At 40.1% G+C, this 16,729-nt stretch overlaps 1 protein-coding gene across 4 annotated transcripts in view; it reads left to right on the forward strand.

Annotated features, from left to right (window-relative positions):
• The window catches only part of ZNF652 (zinc finger protein 652), a 70,464-nt gene that overhangs the window by 39,633 nt on the left and 14,102 nt on the right, over window positions 1-16,729 (forward strand). For 3 of the 4 annotated variants that reach the window (XM_079903649.1, XM_079903650.1, XM_079903652.1), the window contains 4 exons: window positions 8,914-10,073; window positions 12,649-12,796; window positions 13,156-13,271; window positions 13,733-13,877. In XM_079903649.1, coding sequence (XP_079759775.1) covers window positions 9,234-10,073; window positions 12,649-12,796; window positions 13,156-13,271; window positions 13,733-13,877 — 1,249 coding nt within the window. In that variant the 5' untranslated portion in view covers window positions 8,914-9,233. Of the gene's footprint in view, window positions 1-7,046; window positions 7,166-8,913; window positions 10,074-12,648; window positions 12,797-13,155; window positions 13,272-13,732; window positions 13,878-16,729 lie in introns of those variants that run through there. The other variant, XM_079903651.1, reaches the window with a different exon arrangement.

A 16,729-nucleotide genomic window follows, 5' to 3' on the forward strand; every position in this document is an offset into this window, starting at 1 on the left:
TCCTACTTAAAATGCAAGGTACAAAACTGATGCAAAAAGGTATGTGGTTACAGGAATAATTGAGTTTTAATTATTTTGGAATGTCATTTGTCATAGTAGAAATAGACCATGAGCTTTGGAGTCAGGCAGGCCTGAAGTCAAACATTGCTTCTGTCATTTAATAGTTAGGTGATCTTAGACAAATAATTTGACCTCTCAGAGGCATAATTTCCTCTTTTATAAATTCAAAAAAGTATAAATATATCTATTCAGATGTCAAGTAAAACATGGTGGCACTTATCACCTTTTCTTTCTGAAATTCTACTAAAATGAAAGTAAAATAATTTTTTATAATTAATTAATTGATTGATTTGGCCACACCACGCGGCTTGTGTGATCTTAGTTCCCCGACCAGAGATTGAAGCTAGGCCCTCGGCAGTGAAAGCACAGAGTCCTAACCATCGGACTGCCAAGGAATTCCCTAAATAATTTTTTTAAAAGAATAAATCCATAAGGAGAGAAAATGGAAGAGAGACAATAGCAGAGGAATGATAGAAATAGTTGTGAATTACGTATTATAGTCATAATAGTGTAAGCAATAAATCACTTAACAAAAAAGTGATACAACTATATGGGGAGGATGAAGGAAGAGTTGGGAGCAATAAGGTAAGAAAACTATAGTGGGAGACAAGTGGTACTATCTAAAATTGAAAAAAAAAAAGTCAAGAAATAGAAATACAATCACAGGGACTTCCACGGTGGTCCAGTGGTTAAGACTCGGTGCTTTCACTGCTGAGGGCCCAGGTTCAGTCCCTGGTTGGAGAACTAAGATCCCACATGCCATGCGGCATGGCCAAAAAAAAAGGAAATATAATCAAATTGTTTAGAAATATGAAAGTACATACAAGGGGAAGGGGTTTAGGAACCGAGATGGTGGAATAGAAGGACGTGCTCTCACTCCCTCTTGCGAGAACACCGGAATCACAACTAGCTGCTGGACAAACATTGACAGGAAGACACTGGAACTCACCAAAAAAGATACCCCACATCCAAAGACAAAGGAGAAGCCACAATGAGACGGTAGGAGGGGTGCAATCACAGTTAAATCAAATCCCATAATTGCTGGGTGGGTGACTCACAGACTGGAGAACACTTATACCACAGACGTCCACCCACTGGAGTGAAGGTTCTGAGCCCCACGTCAGAGTTCCCAACCAGGGGATCCAGCAATGGGAGGAGGAATTCCTAGAGAATCAGACTTTGAAGGCTAGTGGGATTTGATTGCAGGACTTTGACAGGACTGGGAGAAACAGAGACTCCACTCTTGGAGGGCACACACAAAGTAGTGTGCACATTGGGACCCAGGGGAAGGAGCAGTGACCCCAGGGGGGACTGAACCAGACCTACCTGCTAGTGTTGGAGGGTCTCCTGCAGAGGCGGGGAGTAGCTGTGGCTCACCGTGGGGACAAGGACACTGGCAGCAGAACTGGGAAGTACTCCTTGGCGTGAGCCCTCCCCGAGTCCACCATTAGCCCCACCAAAGAGCCCAGGTAGGCTCCAGTGTTGGGTTGCCTCAGGCCAAACAACCAACAGGGAGGGAACCCAGCCCCACCCATCAGCAGTCAAGCGGATTAAAGTTTTACTGAGCTCTACCCACCAGAGCAACAGCCAGCTCTACCCACCACCAGCCCCTCCCATCAGGAAACCTGCACAAGCCTCTTAGATAGCCTCATCGAGGAGAGTGCAGGCAGCAGAAGCAAAAAGAACTACAGTCCTGCAGCCTGAGGAACAAAAACCACATTCACAGAATGACAGACAAGATGAAAAGGCAAAGGGCTATGTACCAGATGAAGGAACAAGGTAAAACCCCAGAAAAACAACTAAATGAAGTGGAGATAGGCAACCTTCCAGAAAAAGAATTCAGAATAATGATAGTGAAGATGTTCCAGGACCTCAGAAAAAGAATGGAGGCAAAGAACGAGAAGATGCAAGAAACGTTTAACAATGACCTAGAAGAATTAAAGAACAAACAAACAGAGATGAACAATACAATAACTGAAATGAAAAATACACTAGAAGGAATCAATAGCGGAGTAACTGAGGCAGAAGAACAGATAAGTGACCTGGAAGACAGAACGGTGGAATTCACTGCTGTGGAACACAATAAACAAAAAAGAATAAAAAGAAATGAAGACAGCCTAAGAGACCTCTGGGACAACATTAAAAGCAACAACATTCGCATTAAAGGGGTCCCAGAAAGAGAAGAGAGAGAGAAAGGACCCGAGAAAATATTTGAAGAGATTATAGTCGAAAACTTCCCTAACATGGGAAAGGAAATAGCCACCCAAGTCTGGGAAGCGTAGAGAGTCCCATACAGGATAAACCCTGGGAGAAACACGCCGAGACACATAGTAATCAAACTGGCAAAAATTAAAAACAAAGAAAAATTATTGAAAGCAGCAAGGGAAAAATGACAAATAACATACAAGGGAACTCCCATAAGGTTAGCAGCTGATTTCTCTGCAGAAACTCTACAAGGCAGAAGGAAGTGTCATGGCATATTTAAAGTGATGAAAGGGAAGAACCTACAACCAAGATTACTCTACCCGGCAAGGATCTCATTCAGATTCAATGGAGAAATCAAAAGCTTTACAGACACGCAAAAGTTAAGAGAATTCAGCACCACCAAACCAGCTCTACAACATATGCTAAAGGAACTTCTCTAAGTGGGAAACACAAGAGAAGAAAAGGACCTACAAAAACAAACGCAAAACAATTAAGAAAATGGTCATAGGAACATACATACTGATAATTACCTTAAACGTGAATGGATTAAATGCTCCAACCAAAAAACACAGGCTTGCTGAATGGATACAAAAACAAGACCCATCTATATGCTATCTACAGGAGACCCACTTCAGACGTAGGGACACATACAGACTGAAAATGAGGGGATGAAAAAAGATATTCCATGCAAATGGAAATCAAACGAAAGCTGGAGTAGCAATACTCATATCAGATAAAATAGACTTTAAAATAAAGGATGTTACAAGAGACAAGGAAGGACACTACATAATGGTCAAGGGATCAATCCAAGAAGGAGATGTAACAATTATAAATATATATGCACCCAACATAGGAGCACCTCAATACATAAGGCAACTGCTAACAGCTATAAAAGAGGAAGTCGACAGTAAGTGGGGGACTTTAACACCTCACTTACACCAATGGACAGATCATCCAAAATGAAAATAAATAAGGACACAGAAGCTTTAAATGACACAATTGACCAGATAGATTTAATTGCTATTTATAGGACATTCCATCCAAAAATGGCAGATTACACTTTCTTCTCAAGTGCGCATGGAACATTCTCCAGGATAGATCACATCTTGGGTCACAAATCAAGCCACAGTAAATTTAAGAAAATTGAAATCATATCAAGCATCTTTTCTGACCACAACGCTATGAGATTAGGAATGAATTACAGGACTTCCCTGGTGGCACAGTGGTTAGGAATCCACCTGCCAGTGCAGGGGACACGGGTTCAAGCCCTGGTTCGGGAAGATCCCACATGCCGCGGAGCAACTAAACCCGTGTGCCACAATGATGGAGCCTGTGCTCTAGAGCCCGCGAGCCAAAACTGCTGAGCCCAAATGCCACAACTACTGAAGGCCATGTGCCTAAAGCCCATGCTCTGCAACAGAGAAGCCACCCAATGAGAAGCCCGCGAAGTGCAACGAAGAGTAGCCCCCACTTGCCACAACTAGAGAAAGCCCGCGCGCAGCAACAAAGACCCAAGGCAGCCAAAAAAATTAGTTAATTAAAAAAAAAGATGAATTACAGAGGAAAAAAATGTAAAACACACAAACACATGGAGGCTAAACAATATGTTACTAAATAACCAAGAGATCACTGAAGAAATCAAAGAGGAAATCAAAAAATACCTAGAGACAAATGACAATGAAAACACGATGATCCAAAACCTATGGGATGCAGCAAAAGCAGTTCTAAGAGGGAAGTTTAGAGCAATACAAGCCTACCTCAAGAAACAAGTAAAATCTCAAATAAACAATCTAACCTTACACCTAAAGGAAGTAGAGAAAGAAGAACAAACAAAACCCAAAGTTAGCAGAAAGAAAGAAATCATAAAGGTCAGAGCAGAAATAAATGAAATAGAAACAAAGAAAACAATAGCAAAGGTCAATAAAACTAAAACCTGGTTCTTTGAGAAGATAAACAAAATTGATACACCATTAGCCAGACTCATCAAGAAAAAGAGGGAGAGGACTCAAATCAATAAAATTAGAAATGAAAAAGGAGAAGTTACAACAGACACCGCAGAAATACAAAGCATCCTAAGAGACTGCTACAAGCAACTGTATGCCAATAAAATGGACCACCTGGAAGAAATGGACAAATTCTTAGAAAGGTATAACCTTCCAAGACTGAACCAGGAAGAAATAGAAAATATGAAACAGACCAATCACAAGCAATGAAATTGAAACTGTGATTGAAAATCTTCCAACAAACAAAAGTCCAGGACCAGATGGCTTCACAGGTGAATTCTATCAAACATTTAGAGAAGAGCTAACACCCATCCTTCTCAAACTCTTTCAAAAAATTGCAGAGGAATGGACACTCCCAAACTCATTCTGTGAGACCACCATCACCCTGATACCAAAGCCAGACAAAGATACTACAAAAAAAGAAAATTACAGACCAATACCACTGATGAATATAGATGCAAAAATCCTCAACAAAATACTAGCAAACAGAATCCAACAACACATTAAAAGGATAATACACCATGATCAAGTGCGATTTATCCCAGGGATGCAAGGATTCTTTAATATATGCAAATCAATCAATGTGATAAACCATATTAACAAATTGAAGAATAAAAACCATATGATCATCTCAGTAGATGCAGAAAAACCTTTTGACAAAATTCAACACCCATTTATGATAAAAACTCTCCAGAAAGTGGGCATAGAGGGAACCTACCTGAACATAATAAAGGCCATATACGACAAACCCACAGCAAACATCATTCTCAATGGTGAAAAGCTGAAAGCATTTCCTCTAAGATCAAGAGCAAGACAAGGATGTCCACTCTCACCACTATTGTTCAACATAGTTTTGGAAGTCCTAGCCACAGCAATCAGAGAAGAAAAAGAAATAAAAGGAAGCCAAATTGGAAAAGAAGAAGTAAAACTGTCACTGTTTGCAGATGACATGATACTATACATAGAGAATCCTAAAGATGCCACCAGAAAACTACTAGAGCTAATCAATGAATTTGGTAAAGTTTCAGGATACAAAATTAATACACAGAAGTCTCTTGCATTCCTATACACTAATGATGAAAAATCTCTAAGAGAAATTAAGGAAACACTCCCATTTACCATTGCAACAAAAAGAACAAAATACCTAAGAATAAACCTACCGAGGCTTCCCTGGTGGCGTAGTGGTTAAGAATCCACCTGCTTATGCAGGGGCACGGGTTCGAGCCCTGGCCCAGGAAGATCCCACATGCCACGGAGCAACTAAGTCTGTGTGCCACAACTACTGAGCTTGTGCGCTAGAGCTCGTGGGCCACAACTGCTGAGCCTGCGTGTCACAACTACTGAAGCCCACGCACCTAGAGCCTGTGCTCCGCAACAAGAGAAGCCACTGCAGTGAGAAGCCTGCACACAACAACAAAGACCCAACACAGCCAAAAATAAAAATAAATAACAAATAAATTTAGAAAAAAAAGAAAAGAATAAGACTATAAGACACTGATGGAAGAAATTAAAAATGATACCAACAGGTGGAGAGATATACCATGTTCTTGGATTGGAAGCATCAATATTGTGAAAATGACTATACTACCCAAAGCAATCTGCAGATTCAATGCAATCCCTATCAAATTACCAATGGCATTTTTTACAGAACTAGAACAAAAAATCTTAAAATTTGTATGGAGACACAAAAGACCCCGAATAGCCAAAGCGGTCTTGAGGGAAAAAGATGGAGCTGGAGGAGTCAGACTCCCTGACTTCAGACTATACTACAAAGCTACAGTAATCAAGACAGTATGATCCTGGCACAAAAGCAGAAACATAAATCAATGGAACAAGATAGAAAGCCCACAGATAAACTCATGCATCTATGGTCAACTAATCTATTACAAAGTAGGCAAGGATATACAATGGAGAAAAGACAGTCTCTTCAGTAAGTGGTGCTGGAAAAAGTGGACAGCTACATGTAAAAGAATGAAATTAGAACAGTCCCTAACACCATACACAAAAATAAACTCAAAATGGATTAGAGACCTAAATGTAAGACGAGGCACGATAAAACTCTTAGAGGAAAACATAGGAAGAACACTCTTTGACATAAATCACAGCAAGATCTTTTTTGATCCACCTCCTAGAGTAATGGAAATAAAAACAAAAATAAACAAATAGGACATAATGAAACTTAAAAGCTTTTGCACAGCAAAGGAAACCATAAACAAGACGAAAAGACAACCCTCAGAATGGGAGAAAATATTTGCAAACAAATCAACGGACAAAGGATTAATCTCCAAAATATATAAACAGCTCATGCAGCTCAATATTAAAAAAAAAAAAACCCAATCCAAAAATGGGCTGAAGACCTAAATAGACATTTCTCCAAAGAAGACATACAGATGGCCAAGAAGCACATGAAAAGCTGCTCAACATCACTAATTATTAGAGAAATGCAAATCAAAACTACAATGAGGTATCACTTCACACCAGTTAGAATGGGCATCATCAAAAAATCTACAAACAATAAATGCTGGAGAGGGTGTGGAGAAAAGGGAGCCCTCTTGCACTGTTGGTGGGAATATAAATTGATACAGCCACTATGGAGAACAGTATGGAGGTTCCTTAAAAAACTAAAAATAGAATTACCATGCAACCCAGCAATCCCACTACTGGGCATATACCCTGAGAAAACCATAATTCAAAAAGAGTCATGTATCACAATGTTCATTGCAGCTCTATTTACAATAACCAGGACATGGAAGCAACCTAAATGCCCATTGACAGACAAATGGATAAAGAAGATGTGGTACATATATACAATGGAATATTACTCAACCATAAAAAGGAACGAAATTGGGTCATTTGTAGAGACGTGGATGGGTCTAGAGACTGTCATACAGAGTGAAGTAAGTCAGAAAGATAAAAACAAATATTGTATATTAATGCATATATGTGGAACCTAGAAAAATGGTACAGATGAACCGGTTTGCAGGGCAGAAATTGAGACACAGATGCAGAGAACAAACGTATGGACACCAAGGGGGGAAAGCGGCGGGGGGTGAGGGTGGTGGTGTGATGAACCGGGAGATTGGGATTGACATTATACACTGATGTGTAGAAAATGGATGACTAATAACAACCTGCTGTATAAAAAATAAATTAAAATTTTTTTTAAAATAATAAATTTTTAAAAAAGAAGAAGAATACAAGGGGAAGGGGAAGAGGAGCAGCTAAAAGGAACACTTTTGTCTCAGGTATGGGACTCAGATGGGATGGAGCAGGCAGAGGATGGCTGCTTTTTTATAAACCTTGCAGTATATTTAACTTGTAAAACTATGTATGATTTTTTTGAGTGATTACTTTGATAAAAAATTTAAAATCAACCCCAGGACTTCCCTGGTGGCGCAGTGGTTGAGACTCCGCCTGCCGATGCAGGGGACATGGGTTTTTGCCCCGGTCCGGGAAGATCCCACATGCCGCGGAGCGGCTGGGCCCGTGAGCCATGGCCGCTGAGCCTGCACGTCCGAAGCCTGTGCTCCGCAACAGGAGAGGCCACAGCAGTTGAGAGGCCCGCTTACTGCAAAAAAAAAAAAAAAAAAAAAAAAAAAAAATCAACCCCAAAGTTTTGTAGTGAATATTAACTAAAAATAATAAATAATGAGCACCTTTACAATTCTGTGCACATAGCAGGTATTCAGTAAATACTAGTTTCCTTCCTTTTGTCAATTAATAGGGTATGTGCTTGCAGTGATATTCATATGACTCAGAGGTTAGGTGGTTGGCTAAGCAGCAATGTGAGGTATGTCACAAAGCAAATTATGTGCCTTTCTCATCTTTTTTTTTTTTAATGGATGGTTTTATTTTTCTTGGAGCCGTGTCAACCTTATGGTTACTGTTTCTTAGAATTTAGACTTCTGTGCAGCTGACACTTCAAAAATCACCTGGTCATTGAGTGGATCTAGAGAGCTATGCATAGAACAAATTTAAAAGTACTTAGCCACTCTGAAATTACTCTAAGAAACCTGAAAACAATGATATCTATACCTAGATTATAAATTATTTAAGGCCAGTGACGTTTCTCTCTCTTCTGTAGTTGTCAATTCGCTGCTTTATTTTCGTGGTCCACAGTGCCTAGCCCACTACTCCCTTTGTTCCATGAGCTCTCACTGTGGTGGATGGTGGTGACTGATATTGAAAAGAAAACCAGCCAGCATAAGGTCCTTACATGTTTCATGGACAACACATATTGTGTAACTGGACTGTAAACTCCTTGGGGACACAGACCATATATTCTGCCACGTCAGTACGTCCAGGATAATGAATGCCATGCAAAAACAGATATTCACTTAGTCATCAAATATACACTGAACACCTACTAAGTGCTGGTAGTCACTGTGCTAAGCTCCAAGAATACCTCAGTGAACTGGACAGGCAAACTCCTGCTGTCTTAGAATTTACATTCTAACAGAATGTTTGCTGAGTTCATGTAACCCAGTAAAATGATGGCCCACGATGAACCATTTAAGCAGGATAAAGAATTGTATACATAAAGAGTTTAATCATTTTAAGATATGTTTGTTGTATGATGTCAGTGCATGCTATAAGAAGGAAATAAGAGACATCTGATCTTTTTTGTCTTTGCTTTTCTTTGCAGATAAGATGCTCCACGTCATTTGCAGCTTTCTTCAAAAGAAAAATCACTAGTGCTCTGCTCTTGCCATAATACCAAACCTTTTGACTTATGCTTTGGTGCTGCATCACTGGAAGAATTGCACACAGGTTCCAGGAATACCTTTTTTTTCATCTGAGTGATCCTTTGTGGATGGAAAAGGATTTGAGTCTTAATAATTGCCCTGTTTTAAAGCTATTTCTCTATAGTCTGAACTGCTTCATAAATTAGGCCACTTACCAAGGAGCCACACAGTCAGTTCTTGTCAGGAGCTGGTTGAAAACTGTGCTGTGCATGTAGCAGGGATGGCACAAGAAGACAGCCGTCGTGGTCAAGTGCCACCTACCTTTTATCATGGTGCCAACCAGGAGCTTGACCTGTCCACCAAAGTGTACAAAAGGGAATCAGGAAGTCCTTATTCTGTGTTAGTGGACACCAAGATGAGCAAACCACATCTCCATGAAACAGAGGAGCAGCCGTATTTCAGGGAGACAAGAGCAGTGTCTGACGTGCATGCTGTGAAAGAAGACCGGGAGAATTCTGATGACACAGAAGAGGAGGAGGAGGAGGAAGTCTCCTACAAAAGGGAGCAGATCATAGTGGAGGTAAACCTTAATAATCAAACATTAAATGTATCTAAAGGGGAAAAGGGTGTCTCTTCTCAGTCCAAAGAGACTCCTGTTCTTAAGACAAGCAGTGAGGAGGAAGAGGAAGAGAGTGAGGAAGAGGCCACGGATGACAGTAATGACTATGGAGAAAACGAAAGGCAGAAGAAAAAGGAGAAGATAGTGGAGAAGGTCAGCGTTACACAAAGGAGAACGAGGAGAGCTGCCTCTGTTGCCGCAGCTGCCACTTCCCCTACTCCCAGAGCTACAAGAGGTCGTAGGAAGAGTGTAGAGCCACCTAAGCGTAAGAAGCGGGCCGCAAAGGAGCCCAAAGCGCCAGTCCAGAAAGCTAAGTGTGAAGAGAAAGAGACTCTGACCTGTGAGAAGTGCCCCAGGGTGTTTAATACTCGCTGGTACCTGGAGAAGCACATGAACGTTACTCATAGGCGCATGCAGATTTGTGATAAGTGTGGCAAGAAGTTTGTCCTGGAAAGTGAGCTGTCCCTTCACCAGCAAACAGACTGTGAAAAAAATATTCAGGTAGGTTTCATCACCAAGAGGGCAAACTTTCCAGGATAGAACCTGGCTGTTCACACTCACCTGGTATCTGCCCAAGAGAATAAATACCATAGAGGCCGAAGGGACAGTTTTCACCAATTTATCTTTTTAAAAGCCCCTGCTTTGGTCTTTTCAAAAGCAGCCTTAACATTTTCTTTCAAAAGCATTAAATTTAACTGACGCTGGACTAGTGGGAACCCAGGTACATTGGAAGGGGGATCTGTTACAGGTGATTGACAAGGAGGTAAAGTCAACACCGACTTTGCACTGAGATTTACTCTTGTAAGACATGTAATATAATTCATTCTGGCATCTTCTGTGTCAAGGTGGGAGATATCAAGGAAAGGTCAGGAGTAGAGAGAGGTCCTTTTCTAAGGTTTGAAAGGATGCCAGATGCTAGTGCAGCTGATGGGGACAAAAACCATAATGAATCAGACTGGTGGAAATGGAAGATCTCCAGGAGTGAGTTTGCTTTTGCCAGTGGAGAGATGACAACACTAAATTTGTCAAGAGGCTGAGCCCATGGGAATATGCAGACTTTAAACGAGGCTGAGCTGGTTGAAAAGGTTGCCCACCTGGCAGTAGGGTTATATAATGCTACTGTGCAGTATTGTTAAGGTAACAAAACATGGTATCCAAACCAGGCTAGTCCTTGAAAGGACTATATTGTGATAGGTTAAGAAGTGTGCTAATTATATCATGTTGAGTGAATTATATTATGTTGAGCTATGTTGGTTTGCACATGTGAATGCATATTAATGAATATTCGTAAAAGGTAAGTCTATTAATGTCTCCAAAAGATATGTAAAATAGAAATTTCTTGTACCATATTTAAGCTAAACTTCTTTTAGAAGATGAAATTGTTTTGTTTCAGTGTGTTTCTTGGAATACTCCTGATTTGGAGTGCTCCTTATTTTTCACGTTTCTTTCTTGCTTTTAATCGACAACCAAGATCATTGCTTTACTTTAAAGAGGTTTTTTTAAAAATATAAATTATATTTGCTAAAAACTCACTGCTTTTTGATTCGTCAGTTGTGACTTGATCTCTGACACGCTTGGTAAATAAAAGAAGACTGAATCATGGTGCCTACCCTCCAATAACTACTGGTGCCCAGGGCCTGGTTCTGAACTGGTTGCTGTTGCAATTGTTGTTCAGGCCAAAAGGAGTGCAATGCTGTGCTGCACCCTAGGGGTCAAACTTAGTTCTGTAATGATTCGTTGCTGAAAAAGGTATATCTTGATCTTGATGTTATATAGTTTGTTTTTTTTTACTCAAATTTGCTTCATTAAGTACAGAAAACATTTAATAAATCCTTTTTTTGTGTGACTTTCTTCACTATTCCTCACCATAATTTCATGTAAACTTGTATTTAGGTTTTGTGGATTCTGCTAAAGGAACTCTTTTTGCATTTCTAATCCTGATGACCTGGTAACAAGTAAACATTAAAACTGTGCCCTACAAAATAGCTTATAGGAGTTGTCTGTCCTTCTCTCGAACAGTATCCAACCGGAGGCTTATCTTTGTGACTCTCCTCAGAGTCCTTGTTTCCTGAAGGGATAATGTGTTCAGAGATCTTTATTTACAGTGAATAACAACTTGCTCCCTTCAGCATCCCAGAGTCCGATGGTTACCTAGAACTTCCTAATATTGCTTTTAACCATTTTATTTTGATACATGTTATGATAGCCTAGACTAGTGATGATCCATCGTACAGGGAACCAGGCAGGACCGCCTGTGTCTCCTGCAGATGCCTATGTGAGAGATCCGGAGCTGGGCTCCCCGGGAAAGGCGAGGATGAGGCCAACAGCTGAGGGGTCATATTAAATTCTGCCAGGGGGGAATGTTTAATAGAGAAAATTAGATTTGGGAAAATACAATAAAATCTCAATAATTTGTGTCAATGAAGGCTCCAAATGCATTCTCTAAGCTACAAAAACATTGTTATATTTCTACAGATATATAACCATTAACGTATGCTTTATCTTGTTTTTATTTATGTTCATTTAAAATTAGTTTGTATTCTCTGGAAAACACGTATTAACTGCATAGTAACCCACGTGTAGGAAACAGCTGCTCTTGGTAATCCATATATTAAAAAAAAAAAAACTTGAAGGTTCTTTTCAAAGGTATAATGCTAATTCGGTCAGTTCTTTGACATTAGTGGGACTTCCTTTTTGCCTTACGTTTTGCCATTGTCGTCATACTCCCAAAGTGTCTCTAAAAAAATTCATCTTGGAAAATAGAACATGAGGACGTTGGTGTTGGAATCTGGACTCCGTGGATTTGTTTTGGATTCTGGCCTGTGCCACGAATCTAAAGCACACCCGTTTCGTGGGACTTCCCTGGTGGTCCAGTAGTTAGGACTCGGCGCTTTCACTGCCGTGTCCCAGGTTCAATCCATCCCTGGTCAGGAGAACTAAGATCCTGCAAGCTGTGCAGCTTCGCCAAATAATAATAATAATAATAATAAGGCACACCCATTTCAGCTGCCAGTCAGCAGGCGTGGCTTTCTGGAAGCTCCTATAAATAAAGATTATTTCTATTTATCCTGCTCAGTGTGTTTCCTGTAATAAATCATTCAAGAAACTCTGGTCCCTTCACGAACATATCAAGATCGTCCATGGATATGCAGAAAAGAAATTTTCCTGTGAAATTTGTGAGAAGAAATTCTATACCATGGCTCACGTACGGAAACACATGGTTGGTAAGTCTTTTCTGTTGCTTTTCTCGTACACCTATAATTTTCCCTTGTTTTTTGGTGTGTTTTATACTTGGGATTGGGCAGGATATGAGGAACTGCCGTATTTGAATCGGTTTTGACTTGTTGAAACTAAATACAACATGTCTTCGGTGAGCATCACCAAATTGGATGGTAGAGTCCTCCACACCCAGGTTTCTTTGCAACGTTGTTATTTTTTCCTTCAGAACTTTGCCGGTAAAGCCTCACAGATGAGAGAACAATCAATTAAGGTGGCAGGACCACCTTACAGTAGGACGTATCTCTTTTCCCATTTGAGCCCTTTGGTGGACTGTTTTTGAGTATAAGTGCATTCTGTGTTGCAGCACACACGAAAGACATGCCATTTACCTGTGAAACCTGTGGAAAGTCATTCAAACGCAGTATGTCACTCAAGGTGCACTCCTTGCAGCACTCTGGAGAGAAGCCCTTCAGATGCGAGGTAAGGCATGTGCTGCCCACCAGGCCCAGGCATGGGGGCTGGCTTATGTTTACGTGGTGAGCCGTGGGAGAGAGGTGTGCCTCGTGCAAGGCACAAGGCTGCGTTTCCCCAGAGCCGTCAGACCCGTGCTCTGAGCGTTGCGTTATCTCACTGCTGGATAGAGAGCGGTCATTTTTAACACAGAGTTAACTCAGATTAGGTTAAGTTTGGGAATAACACGTGACGAGTCATTTTACTTTTCTCAGTAATTCAGAGAAGTCAGATATACTTCAGGGATAATTATTTGGGAAATTTTCCCTTTTATTATAACTCAGCTACGGAAATATAGCAGAGCCAAACAGTTGACACAAGCAGGTTCTATTTTGAGTATGAAAAATATACCTAATCTCAGGCTATGTAGGGTGGGCGCAGGTAAAGCTGCTATGCTTGGCATTCAAAAATCTCCACTGTGTCCAATGCAGAACTGTGACGAAAGGTTTCAGTACAAGTACCAGCTACGCTCCCACATGAGCATCCACATTGGGCACAAACAGTTCATGTGCCAGTGGTGTGGCAAGGATTTCAACATGAAGCAGTACTTCGACGAACACATGAAAACACACACTGGTAAGAATTTCTTGGGAAAGGTACAGATATGTCTCAAGCACTTGTTAATGATCACCTGTGAGTCTGTTTACTTAAAGTTCTAAGCCACGAGTCTGCATTCTAAGTGCAAATTCTGCTTTAAATAAACCTGATATATAAAAATACAAATTTATAATACCGAAAAGTTAGGCGTTCATAATTTTATTTATTTAAAAAAGGATTGTTAATGCCTTTTAACTGTGGGTTCCTTCGAGATGATGGACTCTTTATTTGGGACACAGGATCTCCTGAAATTGTATGAAACTTGTTTTGCATATGGGTCTATGTTATTTTTCTAAGGAAAGGGTTCTGGGTCTTTAAAAAATGGAGGCCAGGCTTTTTTTGTTTTATTTATTTATTTTATTTTTGGCTGCGTTAAGGTCTTCATTGCTGCGTGCGGGCTTTCTCTAGTTGCCGTGAGCGGGGGCTACTCTTTTGCGGTGCGCGGGCTTCTCATTTCAGTGGCTTCTCTTGTTGCAGAGCACGGGCTCTAGGTTCACGGGCTTCAGTAGTTGTGGCACGCGGGCTCGGTAGTTGTGGCTTGTGGGCTCTAGAACACAGGCTCAGTAGCTGTGGCGCACGGGCTGAGTTGCCCCGAGGCATGTGGGATCTTCCTGGACCAGGCCTCAAACCTGTGTCCCCTGCATTGGCAGGTGGATTCTTAACCACTGCGCCACCAGGGAAGTCCCTGAGGACATTGTTTTTAATAGGATACCCTCTCAATATTCTTAAAATTGGATTGGATTTTATTTACCAAAATTCACTACTTTTTACGAACACATCCATCAAATGAGTTTAAGTAGTATTTTAACTACATTGTGTTTTCAGAGGTATGTGCTTCATAGCGTCGATTTGAGTCTTGAAAGCATTGGATCACACAGCCTCCAGGAAGCTAGTTAGAATAATAGCCCCCTGTAAACACTGGGGCATTGTACGTCTGTCTTATCTTGACGCTCTGGAATTAGCTGTCTTGGCACAAATTGAACAGTGTGAAACATATTTCAAGTTTCTAAATAAAATCTAATCACAGGATTCTAGGTTCTATTAGTCTACAGAGTAGCAGAGCCAGAAAGAACCACAAGACATTATCTTCCTTACCCTGCTTAACTAGTGGTGAGGAAGTTCTGCCTGTAGCTGCGCCTCTGTAGTTCCCATCTCTGTTAAGTCCAAAGAAAAACACCTGCCTAGTGGGCTTCTTTCCCATTCAGAGCAGGACCTCTGATTTCAAGGAATAAGCTAGAGGAAGAGCCATGAGAGGAGTTTACGTAAATTACATCTCAAAAGGTAGTGATAACTTTGAAGCCTAAGTGGATAGCAGGATATGTCAGAGTATTTTAACAAATTCTCCTCTTAAAATCTGGTGGCTCTTGGATAGGCTATTAGTTCTGAGTAGCTTTTAGGGTGCAGTTTTCTGTTAATTCAGCAGGAAACTATGGAACTAGACAGAAAATAAGTTTTTTTGAAGGCAGAAGCTGTGTCATATTTACACACGGTGCTTGGCACATAGTAGATGCCCAGTAAATGTTTGTCGCAAGATTGGAAGGAACCTCCACCACTTAAGCCTCTGCGCTCACCTTCTCTTTTCTGCCCGTCTCCCTGCGCTTCTTCCTCCCGGGTCCCCCCTCTCTCCTTCTCCTTCTGCGTTTCTTACTCTTTCTTCTTTCCCCTTTGTCCTTCTTTCTTTCTTCAGGCCCTTGAATGTCCATAATATGAAACTGAAGTGTACATTTTGTGATTAATGTATAAGTTGAATAAAACTTTATGCTAAGTGTTCTTCTTTGACCAAATAGGCAAGCTGAACATTCCCTGTTTCTTCTAAAGGAGTACAGCCACCTAAATTCACTTAAGTTTTTATTTTTCTCATTAAAAGTAGTAGTACATACTTATTAAAGTATATTAGAAAATATGAAAATTGAAATGATCTATAATCTTATCAATGAGAGATGACTACTGTTAACATTTTAGCACATATTTTTTTAATTCTATAGTTTCTTAATATACATATAGATACTATGCATAAGTGTTTATACGTTCATGTATATAGTAAAAAAACAAAAGTTGGGTCTTTACGCTCTGTTACAACCTGCTTTTTATTTTACTGTATTATGTCATTAACAGTAATATCATTTTAATGGTTGTATAATAGTCCTTCTTATAAATTTGCTGTAATAATAGCCATCATTTATTATGCACATGTATGCTGAGTACTATCTTAAATACTTTACATACATTATCTCATTTAATCAGTATAACCTTTACAGTGGTCCTGTTAAGGATGTTATCTCTATTTTATTTAGCCAGTTCCCTTTTGGACATTTAGATGGTTTCTATTTCCAATTTTTCTACTGTTATAAATAATACTGTGACAAACAACTTTGTGGCTAACACAGCCATGATTATTTACTTAGGATAAATTCCTAGAAATGGGATTATTAGGGCAAAGGGATGTGTATAGTTTTAAGACTTGGTGGTATGTATTGCAAAATAGCCATCCACATACACTCTTACCAGCTGCGCGTGAAAATACCCATTTTCCCAACCCTATCCAATGCTAAGTAAAATCATTGTTGAATTAATAGGTGAAAAATGGTTTCTTACTGTGTTAATTTGCACTTAATTGCTAAGTAAGATTGAACATGTTTTTTCATATGCTTGTTGGGTATCAGTATATTTTCTTTTCTGAATTGCTTGTGCCTTTTCTGTATTCATCTTGCCATTGCAGTGTTTGGCTTTTTCTTATTGTTTATGATAGCTCTTTATATATATAGCTCTTTGTATATACTTAAATATATGGGACCTTGTCTAACACCGATGTTAAAATCCTTTTCCCTGGT

Source organism: Stenella coeruleoalba, assembly GCF_951394435.1.
Source record: "Stenella coeruleoalba genome assembly, chromosome: 19".
NCBI classification, from domain to species: Eukaryota; Metazoa; Chordata; class Mammalia; order Artiodactyla; family Delphinidae; genus Stenella; species Stenella coeruleoalba.